The sequence below is a fragment of the Pyricularia oryzae genome, chromosome 5 (assembly GCF_000002495.2).
Source record: "Pyricularia oryzae 70-15 chromosome 5, whole genome shotgun sequence".
Classification (NCBI taxonomy): domain Eukaryota; kingdom Fungi; phylum Ascomycota; class Sordariomycetes; order Magnaporthales; family Pyriculariaceae; genus Pyricularia; species Pyricularia oryzae.
Window position 1 is genome coordinate 1,300,766 of NC_017852.1, and position 27,007 is coordinate 1,327,772.

Below are 27,007 nucleotides of genomic sequence, written 5' to 3' on the forward strand. Positions count from 1 at the left end.
CCAAGCAAGAAGAGTTTATACGGCACCTTTGGTGTCACCGCCATGCTTGCACTGGCGCTCTTGAATGCTGAAGGGCGCCATTGGCCTTGTGTCTGCTTCTGCCATAGCTGCAGGTTTGATCTACGGTCGAAATGCGCGCGCGGCCAGGCTGAGATATCTGCCACCATCCAGAAACAAAGCATATACCAATTGAGTATAGAGGTGGGAGTCCTGAGGGTTATACTGGGCGCATTCCACGGCCTCTGGGCAGCCCGCTAGGCCTAGCACCTCGAGTAGTACCGCGTGAAATACCCGAGGATGATGCTCTACCTCTCGTACTGGCACCTCTGGTATTGGCCGTGCCGCGACCACGTGAGGTTCCCCTTGTGCCTGAGAACTTCTTGGGCGTGGCCGCCTTGGATGATGCGGGTGGGTTATCAACAAAAGAAGTATCGGTTGTCCTGATCCATACCAAAGTCAGGAAGGGCCACGCAGGAGCTTGACAAAAGCTTTGCCTCCACTTACATAAAAGTCGCATCCGCATCGACCTCTCTAGACTTTTCAGGAACCTGCACACCTGCTGCACGCGTCGAAAACTGGTAAGCTGACAATGAACCAGGTCAAGGAAAGATCACATTCTAAGCAGCTCAAGACACACCAGACTGATTCTCCTCCATCTGCCGCGCGCGGGTAAACGACTCAGGGACGGGCGCCTCTGGGAACTCGACGCAAAAGGCGTTCATGTTGACGCCGTACAAAAAGCTCGCAAAGCTCTCGGTGAAGCGCGACAGGCTCTCGTGCATGATCTGAAAGTGCATCATGTTGGCCTCGAGGTCGGCCATGGCGTCCGAGAGCTCCGCAAACGCCGGCTCAAAGGCGTTGAGCGGGAACGAGGCGTCACCATGTACGCTGCCGCGCGCCGACTCGCGAAACGAGGACCGCGACGACGGCCGCAGCGGCGTGGTCGGCCGCGGGGTGCGGGGCCGCGACGTCGAGCGCTGGCGCTGCTGGCTTGCGCTGCGCCGTTCGTCGCGGGTTGCCATTTTTTTGATGGTTTTGCTCGTTTTGGGAATGAGTGACGTGGATTTTTCCTGGGTCGGACTTTTTGGATTCGGAGATCGTCAGGCCGCTGGAAATACAGTGCACGAAGGATTGATGGCTGAGCCGTCAGACGCGTTTGAGCTAACAAAGTCGCGTGTGGATCGAATTTGTGGTGTATTGCAGAAGTGTCAAGGAGGGGTAGCGCCGGGTCCAGTGACGTTATGCTTACTCTCAATGGGGATGTCCCCTGTATAAGTGGGTCTAGGCAGCTACGGAAGGCCGGTTTAGTGGGGAGGGTTCGGAGCGGCAATTACCTTCTTTTGACTTCCAAGAGCTTGAGGAAATTGGCATTACCAACCTCTTACCTTATTATACACCTCACGAATAGACTTGGGCTGCATGCTTTCAATCCTTTCTCGAACGTGATCTGCACTACCCCTCGAACTGTACCATGCCTCCTAAACAAGCTTGGTCAAATCACATCGACAGAATGAAGGGGTAACTGCAATGTCCGCAAATAACAATGATATTCCAGTTATGTGCCCGTTCAAGTCTCGGTGTTGAAGATTTTCTATGACACTTTCCGGGCTTCTACATCCCGAGCCTGTTGGGGTAGTGCACTTGCAGGACTATCAGCTTTGCTGCCCACAAAAGTGCCAAGTTGTGTAAACACGGCCCTGTGGCCCTCTTATCACTGCGGCTGTAATATATAAAGCCACGGAGCTACGCACAAGCCTACCGCCCCAGTTCTTGGCCATCTCTTAGATGAGGGGTTCTTTGGGGGGCAAGGACTTCTCGGAACATCGGAATATCGGTTTTCATGGTCAGCCAGGTCTAACGGGGCGGGAATCTGACTTGCTGTGCCTCGAGCCAATGTAGATCTTGTCAGACTCGTAAGATACGATCGGCGATATTCTCCATAAAGTGCCGTTTGTTGGAAGCCAAGAAAAGTCTTCAGATTCCTTTTACAAGCCTACAGTGAAGGACTATGGAGCATCTGTTTTGGGAGACGGCGGCCTGAAAATGTGTCGATCTATTGGCGGGCTGACACTATGTCAGCTTACATAGTCGAGCAGAACAGTATATTGTTCTATGAAGGAAATGAGATGCAGATCATGAGGGATGATAAGGTCTCAGATGGGAGCAGCAAAAAAGTATAAGAAGGGGGATAATCTCTAGGGAGAATGGTTTGTAGAAATGCTCGACAGAACAGCTTTCTACAATCCCATCGATCAAGCCATCTAAACACACATACAATCTTCAACACTTCCCTCCCAAAAGTCTCAAAATGCGCTTCTCCGCCATCACTTCCGTTGCCATCACCATGCTCGGCTTCGCCGCAGCTAAGCCCACCGGTATGCTATTCCCCCCTTCCCTCCCTTGTTGTGAGTTCTCTTCATCTGACAATCTTCTTTTTCACAAACACCAGAGTCCCATGGTGTTGCTTCTGGCAAATACCTGTTCTCGCGCTCCACCACAGCCTGCGACTGCGATGGTGTCAGGGGCTGCTGCATCAATGACTGCAACTTTAACGAGAACTGTTGCAACACGACCTGCATGGACAGGTTTCCGGAGTGCTACAATGCCTGTTAAGCTCTTTTGTGGATGCTTGCGGATTGCCATGGGCACCTGACTCTAATAAAGCCGCTTTCGTCTCAGGCTTTTCCTTGAGCGGAGATGGATCACAGCCTTTACTTTCTCGTCAATCCTTTTCAAATACAGCTTTTTACATTGTTTAGATTCCAACGCTGTTTTTGGATCATGAGAATGCTGTAAATACTTCAGAAATTGACTCCCAAATCAGAAACGATAAATGCATTGTTGGAAAATCCTCCCAGTTTGACTGTCATTCGCACTTACCCCTGAGCCCCTGAATCGCATTATGTAAGCCACAGAACCACCTAACTGTGCAAGTCTCATCTTGCTTGATTGTCTCTAATTCTAGAGGAAAACCTGGATCTTCTCATAACTATTTGATTCTCAATTGAACTCTCACCATGCACTTCCCCATCCTGCCTGTCTCCACAGGCCCCTTTGGTCTCACCACTGGAAGACCTAGGCAGTCGTTTGACTACCCACTTTCGAAAACGACGACACTCCAGACAAAGTTGGCGAAGACGAGACTGTTGAGGCAGAAGCAGGTGAAATTTTCCCTTGAATTATTTGCTGCCTTCTCGGGCGACGGCAGCTGCCTGCTGATCTGCGCGCGATCTATTCGCAGCAATCTGCTCAGATTCTCCTTTCTGTACCCGCAGTGACGTGTTAGACCATTGTTTGTCAGTTAGATAACATCCGTTTCACGTCGTGTTCAAGCTCAAATCGACCCAGAAAAAAAAGTCTTACCTTCATTCTGGGCTGGACTGCTAGGAGCACCTTCCTACTCGGGGGTTGCTGATCCCAAAGGACACCCGGGTGCTGTTCCATGAACTCGCATCCGACGATCATCTTGATGGGAACGGCTGGAGGGGCGATGCAAAATTTGGTCTGCCTCCGAATATCTCCTTTGCCCAGAAAGGGCACATGTACGCACTCTGAAGATCTGAAAGAATGTCCCGTGAAGCCGATAAAGAGGAGGGTCTCTGTTGCCTTTATGCTTAGTTCTAGCTTCTCAGCCTGTCGGCGAGAGATCCAGGTGACGTTAGTGCCCGAATCCTCCAGAATTTGGACGGCAACATCTTCTTTAGTTGGATCGCTAGCGGTTTAACGTGTCTCCTTGCTGTACGAAGGGAATATTGACAGCTATGTTTTTTTCTGCTGCTGGGCTGGATTTATATTTTCTGGCAAGATGCTACTTGTGCCAACTTAGATCACCATTAATTCAGCCGTGCCCAGTTGGGGGCAGGAGCACGACAAAACCACAATGTTAGCATACACCGCCATATTGCATTGCAACCCACAAGGAATGAAGTCGAACTTGGATTGGAGGAAAAGCCCGCGAATTTGTCGGGTAAAGGCAGGTGCGGGACTGCGCTTTTTCCCATTGCTCCGAGCACCCAAACGGCTGCAACATTTCCTTGAGCACCGCCTGCCAGGGGAGTAGCAGTCAGGCCGACGTCAGTTCCGTCGCTAGAGGTTTGTCCAAAAGCCCTGCTTCTCATGGACTCGATCACTTTTTTCAACGAATTTTGAGCGACATGTCTGTCTTTCTAACACAGTTCTGCTTCCTTTGCCTCTGTTTAGATTTCGAACCCAATCAAGACGAAGAGCTCGATGAGATTGACCTTGCGGGGATGCTCATCGCCGCCACTGCCAAACACATGAAATCAAGTCGTCGGCCGAGAAACAATAACAGAAGACCCAGTCGTTAGCGCCTAGATCCAAAATGTTACTATCCGCCCCTTCCTTCTCAACTTCTGCATTTATTGTTTCGACTCAAGCTTTTTTATTCACTCAGTCAAAAAGCCCAATGATCGAGTACAACAGGACAACGGCGTTTCTACGGGTTATCAAAAGGGTCGCATCAGAAAAGACAGACACTGCTAAACATGCTGGCCATAGTATTTTGTACAGAATAGGGCTCGCGCTCTGGCTATCACATGCTCCAATATGTCAACTACTGTGCTTAATATACCAGGATAGAGTGTAGGAATCTGTGATTATCTGTTTCGGAAGTGTTTACTGAACACTAGGAAAACTGGCTTCTGGTCATTTGAGGTGCATAAGCACTACATGCAACCCTTTCTAGTTCTGACGATTGACACTGAAGCGTACTATGAAATGCCTTATAGTATTGCGAGCGGTGTGCTTCCTGCAGAAAAGCCAAGGTTCACAGTTTACCCCGAGACTCTCTGCCCTTGACATGTAGCTTGCGACCCATCATAAATGAATATCTGCAAATCTGCCGAACTATACTGTCACGTCATGGCAACTGTTGGTGTTTACCTAGATACGTTCCTCGGCATTTTCAACTATATGTTCAGCAGCGTATACGATACAAAGCCAAACTATGAGTTACCTACCTACCTACTCTTGACAGAGTATAGCTTGGTGATTGGTACGTACCTAGGTACCTCTTCTTTTCGCAATCACCCCTCAGGTATTGAGTGCTCGAGAATCGTCCTCCACCTTTCCAATACACTTCATTAGGCAAGTACTGCACAATGGTTCTCAATTGACGGCCTTTCCTCACGTTCACAGCGGCCCTGTATCTGTACAGATAAGCAGCTGGCAAAGAATGCGATCAATAACGTGACCTCAATTAGGCGCAAATCTGATAAAACTATTTTGCTGAATTTAGAAGGAACCCGCCACTTGGAGCGTGGAAGGGGCTTATCCAAAATTGTGACGGAAGGCTCGACTGTCCATACCATCGCTCTGGGCTCTACACAGGGACTGTCAGCTCAAGGATGCTGCCCTCAAAGTTTCACTGGACCGTTTGTTTCTACATAATAGCCAAAACCCATTCCGCCGTCATTAGCAAGAGCCAATGGACTTGGAACAAATATAGCCTTTTTGGAAATATCTGGCCATCACTCTGCGCTCGGATGTTCAAACGAGTTAGTTGATCAGATTTCTTCTTACAAGTGAATAGATTAAACCATGCTAGCCTCCTCAAAAGTAGCAAGACAACTGCGTCATTTGACTTTGTAGCACCATAACTTCAGCTGGGGAATTTGGTATAGTTTCCAATGCTGATATTTCCAAATCTTCAGCTTAGAGAAGTTACAGATCGATCCTCAAGAGCGCACGATCTTAAGTAGTCTAGATTGCGAACCTATAACGGAAGAGAATCCACAAAAACTAGCAGGTCAAGGATAGACAGATCGCAAACTACTGCCGACTTCAAATTCCTGGTGCCAAGGGGTTGCTGACAACCGATAATACCACTTCGATCGTTGGAATTGACCTCATATTCGGCGTTGAACCCGAAATATACCTCCAGGTGCAACGGATCCCAAGGAGCCAACAGCTTATAAAACTTGCACAATAAATTTCATTATCCAAGTATATCAGCTGTATAGGTAAGTGTCTTGGTGCTAGAACTAGGATATATCTGTATGCTTCGCTTACACTGGGTTCCACCCGACTTGGTAATATACCCAGACGGCTCCACCGCCCACAAGTAGGGGCACACAAAAAATAACTCGCGTTGACAGCAATAACAAAAAGAAATAACATCAAAAAGATATGGCGATCAAGCCAATGGTCCCAGAGAGGGTCGAACTCTCGGCCTTCGCATACACTCAATTACTTGATATGCCATCACAGGGACAACATATTAGTACGACGCTCTAACCAACTGAGCTATGGGACCTTCCAGAAGATATCAAGGACAGGCTGGTTGTGTAGACGGGCGCGTGTGCGCATACATTAGGGCACACTCCAGGCTCATAGTCGGGTGCCCGGTCATGGAAGGGCGACTCTTCCTGTGACCCTCAAGGCAAAGATAGCTAATGTTAGATAGGACTCAGTTTGCCTGCAGTTTATCAGGCAGACACTGAAGAAAATCTAGTTCCAGCCTCAAATAGGTGCCAAGACCTTTATTAATGGCATGATGGCCAGATCCAAGGACCTCAGAATGGAGATGACTGGCAAGGCAGGCAGCTGCCATATGCAAACGGAGTGATTTCATGAAATGTGGACGACCACACGCCGATTTCCATAGAGTGTAATACAGCTGATCTTAGGTCGAAGTGTGCATACGAACTACCTTGATCTGTACCCTCAACCCGAGTTTCTGTTTATCTAGGCCATCCACTCCATCGTTCCGTGTGAGGAGACTAGTTGAGAGCACAAAAGAAGATAACCAGTTGACAATATTGGCTCTGAGCTCCAGCTGCAAGGCAAAGGGTTCTTCGTGGACCTCTATCAACGGAGTATAGACAGCAAAGCGAATGAAGGTAGCGGCAGGACCGTTTTGAGGTTCGTAGTCTGCCGGCCTTGAGATCGACGACACGTATCTTCGAAATTGCCATCAGCTGGGGCGTCGACCAAACCCGTGCGCGGATAAAGAGGGCGACTCTGTAAAGGACGAAAACGGACGCATTTCATGCAAGCTTGACTATGAGGGTAAAGGTCCAGCACGGCATCCGAGTAATGTGATTGTCGTGTCTGCATCATAGAATTGAACAAGATACCTAACTAGGCAGGTACTTACCCTACCGTGAACGCTCGCCATCTAGGAAGGCGTCAGCGGCGCGGGAAATACAAAAGCTCGCTCCTTCCGAATAACTCTTCTCCACGTGTTTGAATCGACGCTAAACATTTCAACCAGTTGAACCTCGACTTTAACCGATAAGGTTAGGTTAATAAGGTTATTAGGTTTACCAATGGGAGGCGGAGAAAGTTTGTCTCGGAAACCCAATATAAAAAACCGATGTTATCGTGGATGGTTGGGCTCGCTTCGCGTACCACGCACGCCTTCGCCGCGCTGAATCAAACCATTCCAAATAACTGATCGACTACGTCAAACGTATTTGCCTAGATGTAACAGAAATAAAAAACAGCATGCAAAAGGAAGGTGGTCGAATACGGGCAGAGGAGAAAGAGTTGGTGAGCAACCAAAAAAAAAAAAGTTTGGGATGACAAAACAAAATATCGAACGCGAGTTCAATTGGTTTTCCAAAGATTAGAAGTGGAGTATAAGGCGCGATCTCCGGCCGTGTCTGGTAAAAGGCAAGAAACGGGCATGTGAGCTCGTCGCACTCCTAACGAATGATTTGCAAAAGCAACCTTATATACCATGAGTTGTGTGCTGTTTTGATTTCCGTCCATGACCTCTCCGCATGCGCTGAGGTGAACTGACGACATCTGCTGAAAGCTTCCCCTCTATAGCGAGTAACCCCATTGAAACCTTTTGTTCAACTCATCCTCCCGCAAGCATTCAACCAATTCAATCCAGAAGAACGCATTACGATTTGCAATTACACACTAATGAGTAGCAGAATGGCATCCTGCATCTTTTGCAAAATCATCAAGGGTCCGTAGAAAACCCCAATTCGGAGGCCCGCCGGGACCTGCTCTGTATCAATCGCACTTGCCGCTGCCCTCGGAACTAACAAGACGATACGCACAGGAGATATCCCATCGTTCAAGCTCTTCGAGAACGAAAAGGTCTTTGCCTTTCTCGACATTAACCCGCTGAGCCGGGGCCATTCGGTATATTTTATTCCTCGATCACTCATTTCCATGACAAATATTCGTGCATTTCACAGGTAAACCGTCGGGTGCCCGACGTAGCTAACAACTACCCTTGCCAAATCGCATAGCTCGTGATCCCCAAGTTCCACGGCGAGAAGCTGCACGACATTCCCGACGACTCGCTCAATGAGATTCTGGTCAGTTAGCGTGTTTGCACCCAAACCCTTTATCTAGGCTCTGTCATTTTCATATTCCCGAAAAAGAAAGTCTCTTTTTCTAACGCTTTTCGCTCGCACCCACCCGTGCGCCCACCGTATTTTTAAAAAAACAGCCCGTCGCCAAAAAGATCGCACAGGCCGTCGGTGCAAAGGACTACAACATTCTGCAGAACAACGGCGCCATCGCCCACCAGGTTGTTCCTCATGTAAGCCACATTTTGATCTGCCTCCTTTTTTGTCCCGCATTCTCAAGAGATCAACACGCTAACCCCTATTCACAAAAAAGGTGCACTTCCACATGGTAAGTCTGTACCCGTCACAAACAAGTATCCGCGGCATGCCGGTCATGGCTTTGGCTTGCGGCTAATGCACCACCCCGCTAAAAACCTTTTGACTACTGCCAAAAGATCCCCAAGCCCAATGAGACCGAGGGCTTGGGCGTCAAATGGCCTATGCAGGAGACCGACATGGACAAGCTCAAGGCGCTGTTTGAGGATATCAAGTCCAAGATGTAAACGAGGCAGGGCCGGTTTTTGACTCTGGTCTTGCTGTTGTCGGAGCAAGTGTTTTGTAGGTCTTTGTTAGGAGTGCGACGAGCTCATTACCACGTATCCTGCCTTTGGAGGCGGCCGGAGACGGAGGGTTGTTTCCTCAGCCCAAACGTTTACAAATGCAGCTTTCCTCAAATAAAAATCAGCAAGATTCACGTCGACAAACAATTTGACCTGGGATTCCAAAATAAAAGCTTCATCCACAGTCCTGATCGAACGAAGAAAAAGCACAAATATGGCCTCAGCTTTGCTAATATACCCGATGCGAACGCCGTGAAGGGGGGGGGACGAATACGCCCTATGGAAAAAAATATCAAGTAGTTTGGTTGAACACCGTACAGTCTACACATATATGGAAAAAGGAGAACAAAAGTAAGAAAACCAGAGGAAACACAGCCGTGATCTGACAGTTTTGGCATTTCCACATCGCAACTCGTCATCATAAGCCTGACATCAGCAAAACTTGGACCTAAGCGGTACCGTTGAGCGACACGGCCGGCGGCGCACTGTCCTGGATGGATGCCTTCTCGTGCGCCGAATCAACCTTCTTGATCCCGTTGTCCTCCTGCTTCTGCTGCCCACCCCCGTTAACAACGTACTTGAAGTCCTTGGGCGGGTAGTAATTGATCGTGCCGTCCTCTCTGAGGACGCCTGTCCTGTCGTACCATGACCGGGCGCGGATGTAGGGGTCCAGTTGCCAGTGCTGCGACCGCAGGGTGCTGGCGATTTCGGAACGCTCCTTGCGGACCGCCTGGTCCGTCGGGTTGCGCAGCATCTTTAACGTGGCTTCCTCAAAGGCAGTGTAGAGCTTGGCGCGCTCGGCCAATAACCGGTCGCGGGTTGCCGTGTCCTTCATGCGGTCATTCTCGCCGGGAATCGGTTCCGTGTACTTGTATTCCCATTGCTCCTTGCCCTCCAACTCCACGGGTATCTTGTCTATCGATACGTACTCCTGCAAAGCGGTGATGTCATTGGTAAAGTTCACCTTGGCCGCCACTACGGGGTCGAGCCAGCCGCGGATGATCCTCCAAATTCCTAATACGGTGTCAGTACGATAATCCGGGCGGCATTGTCAATCGGCTCGGAGAAGTGATGAGCAGTCTAAACTTACCTTGGAAGACCCAGGGTGCCTTGTGGACCACTACAGCACCCAGCGATTCGGGATAGTTTGCCTCGAAGCACTTAATCATGAATTTGACAGGGGAGTAATCCTGGAGTTTGCGTCAGCCGAGGCACATGCTTTTCAACCCCAACTCCGGGGACTTACCATATTCGCCATTGAAAAGTCCGTCATATCAAAGACGAGTGTCTGAGTCGCAACCGATGCGTTAGTTGATGCGTTTCGCCCACTGTGAAGTTGGAGTACTAACCGCAGTATCAATGGGAGGCTTGATCAGCGCCCTAGTCGTCTCGATGAGGAATATGGTGTACCTCTCGATACTCTCGGGGGTCTGGTCGGCCGCCTTGTGCAGGCGGACCTTGACATATACGACGGGCCTGCCGAGTTTGTCTTCGCCGTGCGCAAGACTCTTGCCCATGCGCAGCTGCGCCATGAAGCCCTTGCCCATCTTTTGCTCGTCGGACCCTTCAGGAGCCTCCTTCTCATCCTGGGACATGCCACCCTCGCCCCGGCTCATGATGTTGGAGTCTACCTTGACCTCTTTGCAGCGCCAGTACATGGATGATACAAGCATGACGAGCGCCTTTTCAACGTCCCACTTGCGCGCGCGGAGGAAGCGCAATACGAGCGCATCGGGGTGGTCGAACTTGACCATGCTCCATATCGTTTTGCGGATCTCATCGGGAGGCATGTTGGCGAGGGTGTCTTGAAAGATCTTGTTTTGGCCGTACTTGTCTTCGGGATCGCCCTCTTGGGTGGGGCCGTTAGTCGTCGATGCGTCGGTTTTCCTCCTGGAGAAAAATCCCGTTCTGGTCTTCTTCTTGGTGCTGTCCGCATCGGCGTCTGCCGTCTCTGGGGCTCGGGCCGGAGCCTCCGGTTGTATAACACCGCATACTTCAAAGAGACGGGACCAAAGTTTCCGTAGAAGCTCGTCCTGTTCGGGGGTGAGGTTTCCGGGCCGTCCGGGTGGTATTTCAGGCATATTGTCGATTGTGAATAGGATTTCGTCAGTTTCCGAATGTGTTTGTTGGCCACTGCTGCCCAGGTTGTTGTACAGAAGAGCTGTTATTCCTAATAGTAATGCTGCGAGGACAAGGCCTGAACTGCTTGATCTATGTGGCTCAGGATCTTCTTTTGAAGCTATGCGCTCAAGTTCAACTTTGTTGGTAACACCAAGGACGGAGGTATGCTTGCTGGTGCCGAGGGTACTAAGGTGAGCGCGGAAATAGTGTTGAGGCCTCGGTTGATTGGGCGATGTTGGAGTAGAAGTATGACCGCGTAATATGACCGAGGGCAGGCAGGAAGACGTCGGCTTCGGAGTCGCGACTAGGGAACGATGCGTTACTGCTGCTGCGTGGAAGCCAATGCGGCACCGAGGTATCATAAGGACATGTGCGTGGCCCAAAATAGAAGCCGCCAGACAAAGTTGGTTGGGCCAAATTAGAGATCAGACGCAACAGGGCCTTGCCTGTGAGGGAGTTTGGATGTTGCGGGGGGCCGCGGTTGTCGTCGGGGAAAGTCCTGTTTAGGAATATACGTAAACTCAATCAGTGAGCTGCACGCACGACTTGTAGATATTAGAGAATGATGAGCGCTTCTGTGGACGCACGAAAAGAACAGGCAGTGACAGTCGCGGTTGTGTTTGTAAAAACTTCAAACGTGCGTCAGGCTGACCCGGGTAAGCTGAGAGACCGTCGGAATGGTTAGTGTCTCTTTCCTGGCTCTTCAGGTTGAGGCAGCACTGCCGAATAAGCCGGGCCTTGGACTTGGGGTCTTTGCGCGTCGGAATGAGTAGTAGCGGGGGGTTTTGGCCGGCGCGGAGAGGTGGGTGGCTCGAGATGATGGCGACTGACTTGATGTGCAAAACCAAACAATTAGATGATGGATATGGTTTTCGTACAATAATACAGCCAGTTTCCAGCTGAGACGGATTTGTTGAAAAAAGAAACTGGAGATTGCGCACTAGGATATGGCGCGCGCTGATGGAATCTGCCGTAGGTAGAAAGCCTCTGCTGGTCTTGTGCCGCTTGGTGCTTACAGTACAATCTTGGCGAGCGCAAAGCCGTTGGGCCCGAGACATCAAACATAAACCTTCCAAATCCGACCGGGCTGCGCCCCGCCCCGGACAAGAGGCGGGCGGGCGGTTATGTCATCGTTTCGTTTCGCGACGAAGCTAGTGGGCTACTCACTGACTAGGGGCACGGATCTTCCTTCCAGCAATTGATCGATTTTACCCCAACAAATCCGGCTAGCAATGTTCCAAACAACTCAAAATTCGGCTTGGCATCATACCTAACGAGATCTGTTTTTAGTTCTAGTTGGGATCTGCTGAGATCCATGTTATTTTGTTTCTCGCAATAACGTATCACGTAGAAAATAGCCGAGATTTGGAGACGGATGAAAATTAGGTTGATATCTGTATTGTAAGCTGGATTTTGGTCGAGATGGAAGTTCCCACCAACCCTGCTACCTTGCTTGATAACCCTCGAAATAACCAATGAAATTTGTGGTCCCAGTACCAGGTCCACGGGTAAAATATTCACACGAGCCCGGCAGGGCTGGCTGAATCTGTACCAAAACAGAAGAAAACCATGTGGCACGATTTCGAGGATACTTTTCTTTTCTCTCTCTTGGCTTACGATGCAGTATGAAACTACCTACCTACCTAACTCCCCCAATCTTGAATCTGTAGCAGCCGATGAAGTTCAGCATACAAGATATCATCGAAGGACACGACTAGGTATGCCTTTGAATTGATAATGGTTACAGGCTGTATGTATACGAAAGCGACTGGGTCTTTATTGGCGACTGGTCGTGGGGCTCCAATGACGACAACTTTGCGTTGTGAGCCCTTGTTCTCTATACCCGCAAAGCAACTAACAGACCTACCGCAAGGGATATGCTTGCACCTCGGGAAACTAATGGGATTCGGCCGAGCAGGTTCACATACTTTGTAATATTGTATAAACACGCGGATGGTTTTAATCTCAGTGTGGTATCGTCGGGTGCGCAAACAACAAATCGTACGATACTCCCGGCCGAATGTTTGGACAGAAATGGGGTTTCTTTTTGCAAAGCCGGCATTTCAGGAGGGTGAGCTCGGAAGTGTATAGTCACCTCCAGTTGATACATCTCTTTGGGATTGAGAAAGCGGAGATGTGAAAAGCGTGGCGCAGCCAAAAGGGTACCTGTTGGTCAGCGGACCCTGGATTGTTTCCCGCCTCTGCCGTTCTGTGTTGATCATGCGGAGTCGCAATATCAGGCTGCCTCTTTCGGGCCTCCATCGCTGGGGTTCGGGGGATTTGTCCTTTTCAAAGCTATTTTGCTCCTGGGCTGGTAAAGAAAGACTTCAGCCCATTACCTGCATGAGCTGCGGCAGTCCTTGGTGGCCTGCAAGATTGTGTCACAAGGTACAAATTGGCGGTGCCATAGGAAGCATCAGGCTACTAAAACTGTGGAACCTGGCTAACGCAACTGGCAAGATGTGGCTGGGAAACAGATTGGCGGGCTAGCGGGCAGTCGAAACCTGCAAGTGGCTTTGGCCTGTTGCTTGTTTGGGCAGGTACCTCATGCATCCGTACACCACAAGCGTCGCACTATACTCAACTAATGGCTGCCATTCTGAGTGTTGCTGTGGATGTCATACGATAAAGACACATTCGTCCATTCCTATTGTACTCTAGATTGGGGCTTATGTCGTCCAGGTATTCAGCAAGCAAGAATGTGGTGAGTTACGATGATGTTTTGACATCAGGCTTGATCCACCACACTACAGATGAAAGGCCGGCTACCATAAGCTTAATTAATACAGATAAGCTGGGTTTCTGTGTGAATTTTGATGCAGCCATACTCCGTATTTAGATATAACGACAGAAAACCGCGAAAGGTCATTCGTAATTCACACCAAGGCCGGAAGTATTTTTCCAAAACCCCCCATTTGGGTCCTTTTCCCAGACCAAATTTACCACGGGTTCTACTGACCCATCCGCCGGATCTCCGTGTCCCACACAAACCGCCTGAGGGCTGGTTTGGTGGAGTTAGGGTCGACGGGAATTTACTTCGTTACAGGTCCGATATCCAACGATGACCTGGCCAGCCTGGGCCAGGCTGATGGTGGCAATGAAAACCCAGGGTTTGACCAGGAAACTGGAGAAAATGATGGCCGACTTCCGGTGGAGGGTGTGAAAGAGGTAAAAATGAGAGAGGCACGGCGGTGTTCTATAGTGCTGGGAAATTGCTGTTGAGGCTTATAGTGGAAGAGTCTGATGTAGATGCTGATGATGATGATGATGATAATGAGGACAGTGGAACATCTAGTTCGGCCGCGATCTGGGACTCAAGGCGCTGGATCCCCATGCTGAGGCTACTTCACAAAAACATAGCCTTTGACAGTTACTACATCTTTCCTAAAACGTTGACTGAGCGATCTTTCATGATCTTTTTTATTTGCGTACTGAAGAAGAGGTTGGTCACCTTCATGTGCGGCTTGCACTTACTCAGTTTGTATAATAGTGGATTTTGATAGGGCAGGTCGGAAAGATCAAGGAGCCGCAACGCTACAGACCAAAAGACGATAGAATAGGTAGTGGGGCGGTGTGTTGGATTCAGGGATGGTGTGGCAGCTGCAGCTTGCCAAGTCGAGCCATGTTCAATCTCACCTGGACTGAGGGGACATCCATCATGCGGCCCGTGGCCCAACGCGGAGTCTTTTAATATAGGTAGGCAGGTACTACATAAAACTAGGTAGGTACCAGTCCCCGCCATCTCTTGTCTTTGGGTTGCAATCTAATATCGCTCGTGCCTGCAGAGATATCTACTACCTATGGTACTCCCTGGCTACTAAATACGTACCTTCCCATCCACACAGTCAAACAGTCAAAATTGAAACCATCATTCTCAAAGAGAAGGGAAAAAGAAAACCCACACGATACACACAATGAGCACGCATCTCCCCGGCATCTTGCTTTCATTCTAGCCACACCAACAACCATGGACACTGTCGTCCAGGAGGCCCTCTGCGATCAGAACTGGGTTCACAACCCGGCCAAATGGGGCATCGCCTTCTTCAGCCCTGACTCGACCGGGTGGCTGGACTTGACGGTAGAGATGCGAAACGCCCTCCGCGCCAACTTTTCCTGGAAGCAGATAGCGCTGGCGACGACGGAAGACGAGCTGTCTCAGAGCGGGGAACTTGGCAACACCGCAGACAGCACGGCGTCTACCCTTGACCAAAAGACCAAGACTTCAGTCACCAGAACCCGCAGGTTCGAGATGGAGCTCACCCTGCTCAGGACGGGGCCGCACCAGCCCCCGGAGATCAAGGGGCTGGTGGAGCGCGCGTTCCGGCCCAGGAGGTTGGCTGTGCGGCTATCGGAGGGCCGGTTCCCACGGCAACATCCTTACCTCGGGATCGTGCAGGTCTTTGGGTGGCGGCTTGTCTTTGAGCCGTCTGTCTTTCCCGATCTGGAGGACTGGACGGATGAGTACTCTAGGATGGTCACCGCGGGCAAGTTCCATGAGTGGAAGTCGTTCTACAGCGGGGCTTTGGATGACTTTGAGGTTGAAGAGCCGCTTGTTGAGGATGCAGATTAGGGGGAGGGGGGCTTTGGTTGGTTGACCAGGGGAGGAGAGCGGACGGGATCCCGTATATTCCATAGGGTATGGTCGTATGTGAAGGATCACTGCAGTTAAGCTGCTAATATTCACTCTTACAGGCATTTTAGTTGACGCTAGCCGCCAAAGCAGCCGGCAATCCTATCAACACCAAGGTTCGGAAGGATTCCCAAGCATGGGTCGAGGGTACATTGGTGTCTCGCGGACTTGCGCATACGAGGAAAAACGACAAAGTGACAGCCATGCCCTAAGCTGTCACGAGTCTACTCCAGAAGCTATTTGATCGCGCTTTCATGCGACGCTAGCAAGCACACGGGATGCACTTCTCTTGGCGTTATTCATCTGCCTGAAAATCGACTGTGGCGCTCGAGTGAGCGAGTTTTTGATGCCTCACATGGCAGTCAATAATCGCGCGCTCTGGAAGATTCAACACAAAGCCAAAATCTTCACACGGAGCAACAATGAGCTATTTGTCGTCAGAGATGCGGGATCAGACCCAATCTATCTACAGGCGAGACTCAGAAGTACAGGTGTCTCAAGGATGTGCGCAACAAGGGCGAAAAGCAGAACACCATTCCTTTGCTCATTCTGCAACCAGAGCTTAGTGCTGAGGATCCTCTGTTCTGGTTGACGGCTCTCGGCCTGACTGGTGGCGGTTTCGAGAACTTCACCTCCTGGTCTGACGTGTAGTATGTACAACCTGGTTCACACGGCTTTATGGCGCCTAGGAGAGATCAACTGGTCTTGGTCACACTCCTGGTGATACCGTGTACTGGAACCACTACCGTACTAGGACATATACTGTGTGTTTCCAGGGGAAACGTCATGTCATGGAGGAACGAGGCGTCTCTAAGACGTCGAGCGTATTTCTCGGTACCGGATCATGGTATGCCACCACCAAGATAGAGCCTCATCATATAGTGAGTTGGCAAGTTTGTGTTTATCTATTTGGTTGAAGCTTGGTACTAAAAAGTGTTTGTTGGGAGTATTTTTAGTAAATAATGCCTAGGATAGGCAAAGATTGTTTCCGTGTAACCAAGGCTATTCCAACTGATTACACCTGGAACTTATTCTGTTGCTGTTCCGTATAATTTTCAAAGAATATCTTCTATACACTTTCTATTCCACTATCCCATATCTTCTTTTTAGCTTTTCTTCTACCTTGTACACTCCTCTAAACTCTCCTCTACAGTTTCTTTTACATTCTCCTTTACACTTTCCTCTACACTTTCCTCTGCACTCTCCTCTACATTTTCCTCTACATTCTCCTTTACACTTTCCTTTACACTTTCCTTTACATTTTCCTTTACATTTTCCTTTACACTCTCCTTTACATTTTCCTTTACATTTTCTTTTACACTTTCCTCTACATTTTCCTTTACATTTTTTTCTACATTTTCCTCTACATTTTCCTTTACACTTTCCTTTACATTTTCCTTTATATTTTCCTTTACACTTTCCTCTACATTCTCCTCTACATTCTCCTTTACACTCTCCTCTACACTCTCCTTTACATTCTCCTCGACTCTTTCCCCTGCCTTCTCTTTCACCTTCTCTGTTACCTCTTTATAATATACCTTGACCAGATGGCCACTATAGCACATGTGTACTTAATACGCTTGTAATGATTATAACAACACCATAGAGCGGGCAAAATGGATCTCTGTTGGACCTTTGTGTACTCAGCTACACAAATAGACCCGAACCGCGTAAAAGTAATGCCTAGAAGTCTCCCATGCAAACCGGCATGGGCCATTCATGAAAAAAACCTTCAGTTGCTTCGGACTCTAGCCTTATGGATGCAAACAATGATGGGGAAATATCTGGTCCTTCGATACGACCCATGAAACTAAACACATTCCCAGACATGAACTTCTGGTATCGTTTCATCTCTCGGCCCGTTGCGAGCATACTTTCTTGACGCAAGGTTACTGTTGCGATTATTCGCAAGAACACTAGCATCTTCGAACAGCTTGCTGGCTTCCTCCACCATATTCACGATGGAAGTCTTTTGTAGTATTTCAGGGTAACTCACCTATCTGAGGTCCGCGTGTTAGCAAACATTAACACGTTTGAGAAGGAGTCTATGATAATATGCGTACTATGAGCTCTGCCTGTAGGTGTATAGCTGCCTCTTCAGTGAGATCCTCTTCGAAGTTTGCAAATGCGCCCATGCCGCTGGTAAAGGTTCTGGGGCCGTATTCGAGGTCGGGGTCAGTTCTCTCCAAAATCCAGTTGATGGCGCCTAGGTAGATCGGGTCTTCGGTCTCCTCATAAAAAGAAACCATCAGATCAACCAACGCCCCGAGGTGCTCTGACCGAGAAGCCACCAGTGACTGTGATGAAGCGGCCTTGACGATAGAGTCTGCAACAACTGAGACAGCTGCTTTCGCCGTCTCGGATTTGTTGATGGCAGCGAAATGCAAGCATCGGCTGTGTAGAGCGAATACACGATCCTTCAACGCGAGCTTGTCCCAGTTTTCGATCGAGTTCCAGATTTCGGGGTAGAAGAAAACATTCTCTGCTTTGATGGTCCTCGTAGCGAGCCTTCCTCCTACTGGCTTGCAACCGACGTGGAACTTGGCCTGCGCCGCCATGTTGGGCGTTACGAGTATGAATACTCGCATGCACTTGTCATCCCGTGGCAGTGTCCCTCGACTTTTGCGAGCGGCCTCCCATGCGGCACGGCTCCTGGCTTCACTGGACTTGGCAAGGCATTCGCCAGGAAGAAATAGAACGCTTGGCGAGCACTCAAATCTTCCAGTTGAGCAGTAAAATAAGGACTGTACAGTGAACAGCCGTATGGTAAGTAAGTAAGTAGGTAAGTAGGTAGGTAGATAGGTAAAGGTACTCGCCCATCTCCCCAAGACCAGAGCACGGGACAGAACGGTGGTGGCCAGACGCAGGGCTATTCTCAGCGGCCTGCTCAGCAGCAGCGGCGCGACCCCCTCCCCTTAGAACCAGAGCCAGGACCGCAGTCAAAACCAGACTGGCAGGATCGTCGGGTATTCCGGCGAAGCCGAGGAGCTGAGGTTTGAGGCTCAGACGAGCGTGGTTGGTCACGGATATGTGACAATAGAAGGAGAAGAAATGTGCTGACTCATTGACGAATACGAAGAGAGAAAGGGGCACATGTCTTGATACACGACAATAAGGGTCGCAAACGCCGTGGTGCTGAAACAGCTCCACCCAAGAGCTATTGCCAGCCAGCACCACTGTATGATCCTACCATTCCCCCAGTGGCGGTGGAGGTAGGTAGGTAGGTAGGTAGGTAGGTAGGTAGGTAGGTAGGTAGGTAGTAGGTAGTAGGTAGTAGGTAGGTACGTAGGTAGGTAGGTAGGTAGGTAGGTGGGTGGGTGGGTGGCCTGCTCGTATCATTTCTAGCTGGGTCCCAAAGAGATTGTTAAGCTACCAAGGTTGACTGCTCTCCAAGTCTTCCCTCCAGAAAACTTATGGAAACCTTGGCCAAAGCCAGTTCCTTTGCGCCAGGGAGTCCAGGGTACTGTGAATCCGCTCCGTCCGACATGGGGTTGTACATCTCGGCGGATACCTTTCCATTTGGAGTCCAGAGGTGGCATTGCTGGAAAGCTACGCGTCCCTGTGCGCTGATGGCCATTTCTTCCAAGTTGGCGCGTTTGGCGATGTCAGTGCTAACACCGATGACGGCTGCTCCTGTTGAATCCATGGTGATTGTGCAGTGGGTTTCGTGGTCGGGTAGGTCAAAAGTGGTAGCTAGATATTCCAAGACGCGGAGTATCTCCAATCTGACGAGAGCGAGGTGAAGTTCTTTTCATAAATGTCTAGGAACGAGGTGGACGCGGGCAACGACCTATCCGTGGGTTTTTGGGGGTGGGAGAGGGAAGCGGGCAGAAGAAGAAAGAAGAAAAAAAAAAGATATCACAAACGGCCTGAACTTATTTACCACTCACTTAGCACTCACTTAGCACTCACTTAACACCCACTTAACACCCACTTAACACCCACTTAACACTCACTTAACACTCACTTAACACTCACTTAACACTCACTTAACACTCACTTAACACTCACTTAACACTCACTTGATAACTGGGGCTGGCTACTTTGTGTACCCACCTTGAGTTTTCCCAGGCTAGCTACACATCTGTTCCACTTCCCATATCACACAAGATCAGAAAAGGTCCACGTCCAGTCTCGATACCATTGCTTCCAAGTTACATCTTCAGAAATATTACCTCGTTCTCGTCACAGCAACCATGGAGGACTGGAACAATACCGACCTGATAAAGCTCTACAGAGACGTTGAGACTCTGCAAGAGGCAATCAAGACGGGGTCCAGCATCGCCAAGGCTGCTGCTCTCGAGGCTGTTCGAGAAGATGTGAAACGAGTGTCGCAGCATCCCTATGTCCACGCTGCCTCGCGTGAGGAACCATCCTTCTTACCTCCGAATGCATTGGGCCCTGCTAGAGAACTCTACCGAGAGGTTTCGGTGCTCCAGGCCCTACATGCTGATGCAGATGGCGACAACAGTGACGCCAAGCTGCAGGCCAAGGAACGGCTCAGGCAGAAGGCCAATGCTCTGACGAGAGCTCTCGATACAGAGTATTTGCCTCCACGCTATGATGTTCCCAGTCTCGGTAAGAAAAGTCTCCCATTTGGTTCCGTGTGATTTGTCGATGCTAATGTCACATTCACCATCGAACAGACGAATCGCTTCCGATCTTTGGCAAAAGCAAAATCCATGGCAAGAAGAATGACACCGAGGGAGATGAAATCGAGAAAGTGGCTCCTTCGGGGGCTTTGAAGGCACCACATCAACAGATTCCCGTTGGACAACGTGACGTCCTGCCATCCATCAACACCAACACCAACACAGTATCCCCGGCCATTGCGCGCTTGATCGCCAAAACTAAAGCCAAGGTGGAGGAAATTCTGAAACATCCAACGCCCGCAGTCACCCCAGTGACTGCTCACATCATCAATCTTCTGGTAGCTGGTCCAGGTCTTTCAGGAGCTGGCCCGCACAGCCAGGCCACTCATGTCGATTCAGATTCCGATTCTGCGTCTGAGGCCAATGACGGAGATGAAGATTCAGACGATTCGGAGGATCTAGTTGACGATGCGACTTTCGGAAAATACGAGGAGCAGGTCGTCCAGTTCCTCAACACTCTGCCGCCTGTCATTGTAAGTCTTCCAGCATCCAAACAACGCGACTGAGCATCTAGATGTGTGCTAACGTAGCCGCACAGGAGCGAAAACACACCTCGACCTTCTATGGAGACGTTCCTGGACTCCAGGAGGGAATCGAGCCTTTTGAACATCAGAAAGTGGCCGCCGCATTCGCCGTCGATACACTGAGCAGTGACAGCATATTCCAAGGCGGCCTCATCGCTGACCCTCCAGGACTTGGAAAGACTCTGTCGGCTTTAATGGCCGTATCGGAGACACGAAGTCCAGGCGCTGGGCCTTGCGTGGTGGTAGCCCCTCGATCTTGCTGTGATCAGTGGATGCGCGAGGGCAAACGCTTCTTCGGCGACGTGAGTACTTACTTGCATGCATATCCCATCCATGCTATCTTGAATAACTAGTTACCGATAATGTGACTGACACGCCCGGCAAAAAAAAAGCATCTCAAGATGATCATGTTGACAGGAGAGCCCCTCTCACCGCTGCAGCTACACAAGTACGACGTGATAGTCACTGCATACAGCACCATCGTCGCCGAGGCGCGGCAATACAAGAAGTACATCAACGCACTCAAGGGATACAAAGGAAGACGTGGGGAGAGGCCCCCCAAGAGACCTGTCCTGACCTTGACTTCCGAGGTTTTGGAGCAAGAGGGAGCTAAACGTTTTGGCCGTATGTTGATTCTGGATGAAGCACATACCATCAAGAACACTCGAACGATATCCTTCAACGCAATTGCACGTTTTCGAGAGCGGTTCGAGGCTTGTCTAATGCTCACTGCAACACCACTGCATAACACATGGGTGGACGTCTTTGCCCTTGCCTGTCTGCTACGTGGCCACGACATCCGTTCTTTGACCGATTTTCGCTCCGTCTTTACCGACCCTTCTGACAAGAGAACTCGGAAGACCGCACGCGTCCCTCAAGGACATCACATGGACCGCATTGTCCGATTCATGGACGCCTTCACTCTGAGGAGACCGATCAGCGTGATTCACTATAAACTGACGCCGTTTGAACTCGAGGTCATCTCTATCAGGTTGAGCCCTGAAGACTTGCGGAATTCGGACGAGGAATTCAACAAGTTCAAAACAGCCATGGGTGCCAAGAACTCCGGAAACGGACAGGCGGATGCATCTTCTGCCAACACGACTGCTACAATCCCAACACGCAATGCCAAAGGCGTCGGACTTGACAACCTGATCAGAGCTGTCCAGCATGCGTCCCACCCTATGCTGATCGAAGTCAATGATCAAGACCAGCAGGTCAGTGCTGAGACCAAAGAAGACGAGGTAGTGGATCTGGATGATGAGAACCAGAGACACGTGGATGAATGGTTTAGTCGTCTAAGCGTGGACAAGAATTGGCGCTCGGCTCGCGTTGACATCATCATCGACTTGGTGCACAAACACATCGACGTACGGCCCGATGACGCGATCCTCATCATGGACGAGAGTGTCTACTTCCTCGACATCCTCCGGGTTGCCCTCGAGAAATCCTGCGAGCCATTCCCATGCTATGCCCTGGATGGTAGGCTGGCCCCTGTCGAAAGGGAGCGGGTTATACGTAACTTCACCGACGCAACTGGTCCAAGGGTCATGTTTGTCAGTCGAGGAGTGGGAGGCCAGGGCCTCAATCTCCAGGCCGCCAACGTTGTCATACAGTGCAACGTTTGGTGGAAGCAATCCTGGGAAGAGCATGCATGGGGACGCGTCCATCGACCTGGACAAACACGGCCCGTCTTTGTCTATCAGATCGAGGCCAGATGCCAGGTTGACGCATACAAGAAGGAGAGGCGCGATGCCAAGAATGAAACGAATTCCATGATTATGGAGCGTATAACTCGGGAGGACATTGACGAACTTCCTGATATGGAGCCTTGTTACTAGGATCGATATATTCGTTCGCGTCTAGTACACTTGTTCCTGGCAAGTTGATTACGGCCTTTCAGATATTCAGACGGGCTGGAAGTATGGGTGATCACAGATTCTTTTCTTGTTTTTTTCCTTGCTTTTTTTCTTTTGTTTTCATCTTTTTCTTTTCTCAAATTTGGCATGATCCATGAGACTACCCACTGCGACTTCGATTCGCCCCATCAGTTGTTATTTCGTTTGGGATCCATTTGATATTCATTTGCGAGCGCAACTTTGGTTGGTTGCTCCTAGTCAGATAGTGATCCATCAATAATACCATTGACTCTCGTTTAAATGCAAAGCAGTCCAGTAGTAACCATGGACAAATAAAACGATATACGAACTGGGTATGAATGCTGGTGATTTTGTTCTATAATGGAAGATAAAGTGACTCCGTTTGGGTTGACAGAATGCCTTGGTATGGACGCCTGCGCCAGGATCAGCAAAGGAGCAATTCAAGTTACCAGGAGCTATCGGCGCCTTTATAGATATGGAGAGGCTGCGACGCCCAATGCACGAGTGGCCGGCTAAACAAAATTAGTCGGGTGTTGCTTGTTAGTTATTGGCGTTTTGGACCATCCACCCCTGGTATACCTAGCTGTGTATACAAAGTCAACAAGTAACACCGCAGCACTGAACCTGTAAATACTCGTGGCTACCGCGCAAGAGAATTGTCTCAAAATGGTCCACTTACACCCAGGCGCCATTCCAAGACTTTCACACCAGGCAACTACCGTGTGAATACAGTCGCGCACTTTGTCTGCCTTGCCAACCCCTCTGCTGAGCTGCCCCACCTGACCTTGAATGAGCAAGGCGACATCATCGTTTGCGCCTTGGCTTGCGGCCTCCAACACAACCCAGTTGCAGCCATGACACGCAACATCCTCGCGGAACTCTCGTGGATTCTTTTAGTGACTCCTCCTTGAAAAAAATAAGAAAACAGGCGCATCAAACCCGTCACAATCATCAGTCAGAATGCCGACGCACTACAAGAACACAAGGCTCTTTGGCGGGGCGATCGTCGCCGAGATCCCAGCACAGTTTGCCGACGTTAGGTACGTACAACAGGCAGCCCGCTTGCGAGCTCTGCGCGCGACAGTGTCGCACATTGCAAACCCCCCCTCCCGTCATCTCGATTTCGCACAACTAACCTCCGCGCGCGTCTATTTTGTACACAGCAAGATCCGCCAAGTCCCCGACAACCAAGAGGTCTTCATCGACAAGGACGGCTTCACGTCCATCATCGTCGAGATCACGGAGCGCGTCGGCGGGCCGGGCAGCTCCGCCGAGATCGACGGCAAGGCGCTGTCGGTGCACCTCGAGGAGATTGTCGGCTCCGACGTCGAAGGCGTCAAGGTCTGGAACACGACCGACACCGAGTTCACGCTGCTGGGCTCCAAGATCCCCGCCTACACCCTCATCGCGACGCAGACCCCCAAGGCCGACTCGAAGCGGGGCGGCTCCTCGTCCTCTCCCGACTTTACCGCCCTGATCCTGACCCTCCTGAGGCTCGAGCGCGAAAAGACCGACATCTTGATCACCGTCAACGTGCCGCACATCAAGGGCTCGTACGACGAGGACGAGATCGATCTGGAGATGGGGAAGCAGGGAAAGCTCATTGGGGATGCGGTCGAGCATGCCGCGAGGATCTGGTCGTCCTTTGACATACTCGACTGGAAGCTGTTCAACGAGGTCTAGAACGCATCTCGGAGGAACGTGCACTGTTTATAGTCTATGCGCCAAAGTCGCTCGTGTGATATGATTGGTATTTTTCCTTGTAGAATACTGCGGGATTCGATGGACATTTTATTTCTCTTTCATACCCTTTTTTGGGCCTGGCGACGAACGCTGCCCTGTTATGAGTAACGAATCAATCCAATTTATAGCCATGCATGTTCTGCGCAACACAGCCTATTCCACTGATAAGGGAACTCAAGTTATGATAATCATAACTTCTATAACCGTTATTGTTCTTTATAGTGTATTATCTTTTTGACCCATAAACGCCAGCCACCCGTTTAATCCATGTCATCAATCATAGTGTAGCCGGTCATCCTTCAAGCGTCAGGTCTACCAGACCCTTTGTCGCACTATCGAGATCGTCTACGCTTGCCCCCTTTTTCGCCCCCTTCGTCTTGGGTTTGACCTTGGCCCACCTCTCGGCGACCTGCTTCATTACGTCCTTTTGCGGACTGCCGGGGTTCTCCTCCCTTATGATCTTCATCTGCTCCTTCATAAACAATTGGTACTCCGTCGGCTCCTTTTTCTTCGACTCCCCGGGCTTGCCGCCGGCCGCCGCCCCTCTAGGCACGGGCTTGGTCTGTCGGAGCTCGCCCTTGCACCTGCCGCAGCGGTGCCTCTGCGGGTTGATGCTGCGCGAGTGGCGCCTGTACTCGCCCGCGCACTCGACGCACTCCCAGGCGAACTTGAAGTCGATCTCGTAGCTGTGCTTAGTCGTCACGTTGATGCCGCGGTGGGCAAAGGCCCGGGAGCACTTGGCCGCCCACGACTTGAACTCGCGGCCGTGTGGGTTCGTGGTCACGCCCGTGATCATAAACGTCGCCAGGTGGCAGAATTCATGCGCCAGCACGTTGAGCAGCCGGTCCTCACTGTCGATGACCTTGTCGGCCAGTTCAATGGTGGCGTGATGCCGGCACTCGGTGGTCGTGACGGTCTCGGCGGGCGCGTCGGTACCTGCGGCTGCGCGGGAGTGCTTCCTTTGAATAGTCTCGCGCCGCCAGTTTGCTCGTCCTGCGGTCGTGTTGAGCGTTTTGGTCCATTGAAGTTTGATACCGCCGGTGGACTCGGCCAGTTTCGTTAGCCGGCCCTCCGTGATGGCCTGGTCCAATTCGCGCAAGAAACTGCTGGCAATCTCGTGCTTGCTGGCCTCGAAGCTCTTTTTTGCCTTGCGCTGCACGGCTTGCTCCTTCTTTGTTGGGCTCGTCTTGGCTGGACTTGGGACGGGCGGTGGTTGGAATAGCTTCCTGGGGGAATGCTGTTCATTCCAGTCGTCGTTGAATTCCTGGCTCCAAAATGCGTCTGTCGTGGGACCGTGTGGTGTCATGGGTATCTTGGCGGGTTTCTTTGTGGGAGATATGAGTCCTTTGGGACGGAACTTGGGAGGTGTGCTGGGTGGCGTTGTTGGACTGTCAAGAAGGATGTCTTCACTGCTGCCTGTTTCTTGACCTTTCTTTGTCCGAGATTGTGGAACAGGCTCGGGCTCTCTGTTGTATACAGTAAGCACATGCCGTAACTTGCGGTATGAATTGGTAAATTGGAACTCACAGTCGCAGCTTGGATAATGTCCCAGCCAGTTCATCACCATCTGAGGAACGACAGGTCTGTTGGTTTGGTTCCTTCCGGCTTAGTCTTTTCTTGTCCTTATCCGTAGCTTTACTCCGGGTATTAGAGGTTGATATTTCTGTGTCTGAGTTTTCTTGTCTGGAACCTCTTCCGCCAGTTTGACTGGTTTGTTTGGGTCCCCTTGTTGATATTGTTGATGTTGTTGATCTTGAGACGGGGTTTTGCTCATTGGTCTCAAATGTTGTTTGGTCCAAATTTCTGGATGGTTGCCTGCTGTGCTGCTTGGCTCGTGCAGGTTTTGATTTGGGTTTTAATATTTCAACAGAGTCGGAGTCTGGTACCACAAAGTCATCTTCTGAGTCCGGGTCCGAGAATGAAAAATATACCGAGTCGTCCATGATGGTTATGTCCTCTACCACAGTTTCCTCATCATCCCCAGACTCTTCCAGCTCGACCGCAGCTGCAACAGCTCGCGGTTTTCTAGCCCGAAGTTCCACGCGCAGCCTAGTCGACTTTTCTGGTTCACTCAGCTTCAAGCTGGCAGTCCGGGCCCCACTGGGCTTCTCATCATCCGGTCGTTGACCCCAGGGCCGAAGAAGAGGATTGTCCACAGTCTGGCCCAACTTTCGACGTCTTACTGTGGTTTCTTTTGCGGGTGGTGCCGTCGCCGTCTCCTCATCGCCTGGCTCCGTCCCAGTTTTTAATGCATCCCTGGGCTTTCTCCTCGAAGTAGACTTGGGAGCTGCCTGTGGTATTCCTCGAGTGCGGCTTAGAATGTCCTCAAGCGAAGGCAGGTCGTCGTCGCTGCTATCTGAAGCCCACACAGGTGCCATAGCGTTATGACCTTGTGTTGAAACAAAACAATATTCGTACCGTAACCCAGTTCCGTACAAGCCTTGCCAATCTTGGATTGCTCAAGTCATCTCAAGTAGGCGATATCAATGCAATTATTGTCCAATCGCCACGTGTGGTACGCCGTATGATATGTCTTGGTGTAGGCTGAAAAAGGCATTCCAAATATG

The 27,007-nt window shown here is 50.4% G+C and overlaps 11 protein-coding genes and 1 non-coding gene across 12 annotated transcripts; 6 read left to right on the plus strand and 6 right to left on the minus strand.

Annotated features, from left to right (window-relative positions):
• Positions 1-217: 217 nt before the first annotated feature.
• MGG_00874 (uncharacterized protein) lies at positions 218-1,022 on the minus strand (the record flags this gene model as incomplete). The annotated part of the gene is made up of 3 exons (XM_003718048.1): positions 218-440; positions 505-559; positions 638-1,022. The coding sequence occupies 3 exons, from the start codon at positions 1,020-1,022 to the stop codon at positions 218-220; spliced, it is 663 nt and encodes a 220-aa protein (XP_003718096.1).
• A 1,286-nt stretch (positions 1,023-2,308) lies between these two features.
• On the plus strand, positions 2,309-2,613 carry MGG_17353 (uncharacterized protein; the record flags this gene model as incomplete). Its single annotated transcript, XM_003718049.1, has 2 exons — positions 2,309-2,375; positions 2,450-2,613. 2 exons carry the CDS (start codon positions 2,309-2,311, stop codon positions 2,611-2,613), a joined length of 231 nt encoding a protein of 76 aa, XP_003718097.1.
• Positions 2,614-3,179: 566 nt separating this feature from the next.
• On the minus strand, positions 3,180-3,465 carry MGG_00873 (uncharacterized protein; the record flags this gene model as incomplete). The annotated part of the gene is made up of 2 exons (XM_003718050.1): positions 3,180-3,263; positions 3,364-3,465. 2 exons carry the CDS (start codon positions 3,463-3,465, stop codon positions 3,180-3,182), a joined length of 186 nt encoding a protein of 61 aa, XP_003718098.1.
• Positions 3,466-3,922: 457 nt separating this feature from the next.
• MGG_17354 (uncharacterized protein) lies at positions 3,923-4,328 on the plus strand (the record flags this gene model as incomplete). Its single annotated transcript, XM_003718051.1, has 2 exons — positions 3,923-3,977; positions 4,201-4,328. 2 exons carry the CDS (start codon positions 3,923-3,925, stop codon positions 4,326-4,328), a joined length of 183 nt encoding a protein of 60 aa, XP_003718099.1.
• A 1,835-nt stretch (positions 4,329-6,163) lies between these two features.
• On the minus strand, positions 6,164-6,274 carry MGG_20233. Its single transcript has one exon. It is a non-coding gene; the product is annotated as a tRNA-Ile (tRNA).
• Positions 6,275-7,763: 1,489 nt separating this feature from the next.
• On the plus strand, positions 7,764-9,183 carry MGG_00872 (uncharacterized protein). The gene is made up of 6 exons (XM_003718052.1): positions 7,764-7,939; positions 8,036-8,118; positions 8,229-8,297; positions 8,432-8,524; positions 8,605-8,619; positions 8,726-9,183. The coding sequence occupies exons 1-6, from the start codon at positions 7,894-7,896 to the stop codon at positions 8,831-8,833; spliced, it is 414 nt and encodes a 137-aa protein (XP_003718100.1). The 5' UTR covers positions 7,764-7,893; the 3' UTR covers positions 8,834-9,183.
• Positions 9,025-12,408, minus strand: MGG_00871 (phosphatidylinositol transfer protein CSR1). Its single transcript, XM_003718053.1, has 5 exons — positions 11,599-12,408; positions 10,240-11,510; positions 10,137-10,178; positions 9,981-10,080; positions 9,025-9,904 (listed from the first exon to the last, which is right to left on the minus strand). The coding sequence occupies exons 2-5, from the start codon at positions 11,371-11,373 to the stop codon at positions 9,339-9,341; spliced, it is 1,842 nt and encodes a 613-aa protein (XP_003718101.1). The 5' UTR covers positions 11,374-11,510; positions 11,599-12,408; the 3' UTR covers positions 9,025-9,338.
• A 2,262-nt stretch (positions 12,409-14,670) lies between these two features.
• On the plus strand, positions 14,671-16,292 carry MGG_00870 (uncharacterized protein; the record flags this gene model as incomplete). Its single annotated transcript, XM_003718054.1, has 4 exons — positions 14,671-14,732; positions 14,797-15,548; positions 15,713-15,788; positions 16,114-16,292. Exons 2-4 carry the CDS (start codon positions 14,979-14,981, stop codon positions 16,290-16,292), a joined length of 825 nt encoding a protein of 274 aa, XP_003718102.1. The 5' UTR covers positions 14,671-14,732; positions 14,797-14,978.
• Positions 16,293-17,686: 1,394 nt separating this feature from the next.
• Positions 17,687-18,199, minus strand: MGG_11478 (uncharacterized protein; the record flags this gene model as incomplete). The annotated part of the gene is made up of 1 exon (XM_003718055.1): positions 17,687-18,199. The coding sequence occupies one exon, from the start codon at positions 18,197-18,199 to the stop codon at positions 17,687-17,689; it is 513 nt and encodes a 170-aa protein (XP_003718103.1).
• Positions 18,200-19,837: 1,638 nt separating this feature from the next.
• Positions 19,838-22,658, plus strand: MGG_00868 (global transactivator; the record flags this gene model as incomplete). The annotated part of the gene is made up of 4 exons (XM_003718056.1): positions 19,838-20,219; positions 20,288-20,766; positions 20,832-21,119; positions 21,210-22,658. The coding sequence occupies 4 exons, from the start codon at positions 19,838-19,840 to the stop codon at positions 22,656-22,658; spliced, it is 2,598 nt and encodes an 865-aa protein (XP_003718104.1).
• Positions 22,659-23,502: 844 nt separating this feature from the next.
• On the plus strand, positions 23,503-24,677 carry MGG_00867 (uncharacterized protein). The gene is made up of 2 exons (XM_003718057.1): positions 23,503-23,737; positions 23,861-24,677. The coding sequence occupies exons 1-2, from the start codon at positions 23,658-23,660 to the stop codon at positions 24,378-24,380; spliced, it is 600 nt and encodes a 199-aa protein (XP_003718105.1). The 5' UTR covers positions 23,503-23,657; the 3' UTR covers positions 24,381-24,677.
• MGG_00866 (HMG box-containing protein) lies at positions 24,568-27,007 on the minus strand. The gene is made up of 2 exons (XM_003718058.1): positions 25,968-27,007; positions 24,568-25,906 (listed from the first exon to the last, which is right to left on the minus strand). Exons 1-2 carry the CDS (start codon positions 26,816-26,818, stop codon positions 24,733-24,735), a joined length of 2,025 nt encoding a protein of 674 aa, XP_003718106.1. The 5' UTR covers positions 26,819-27,007; the 3' UTR covers positions 24,568-24,732.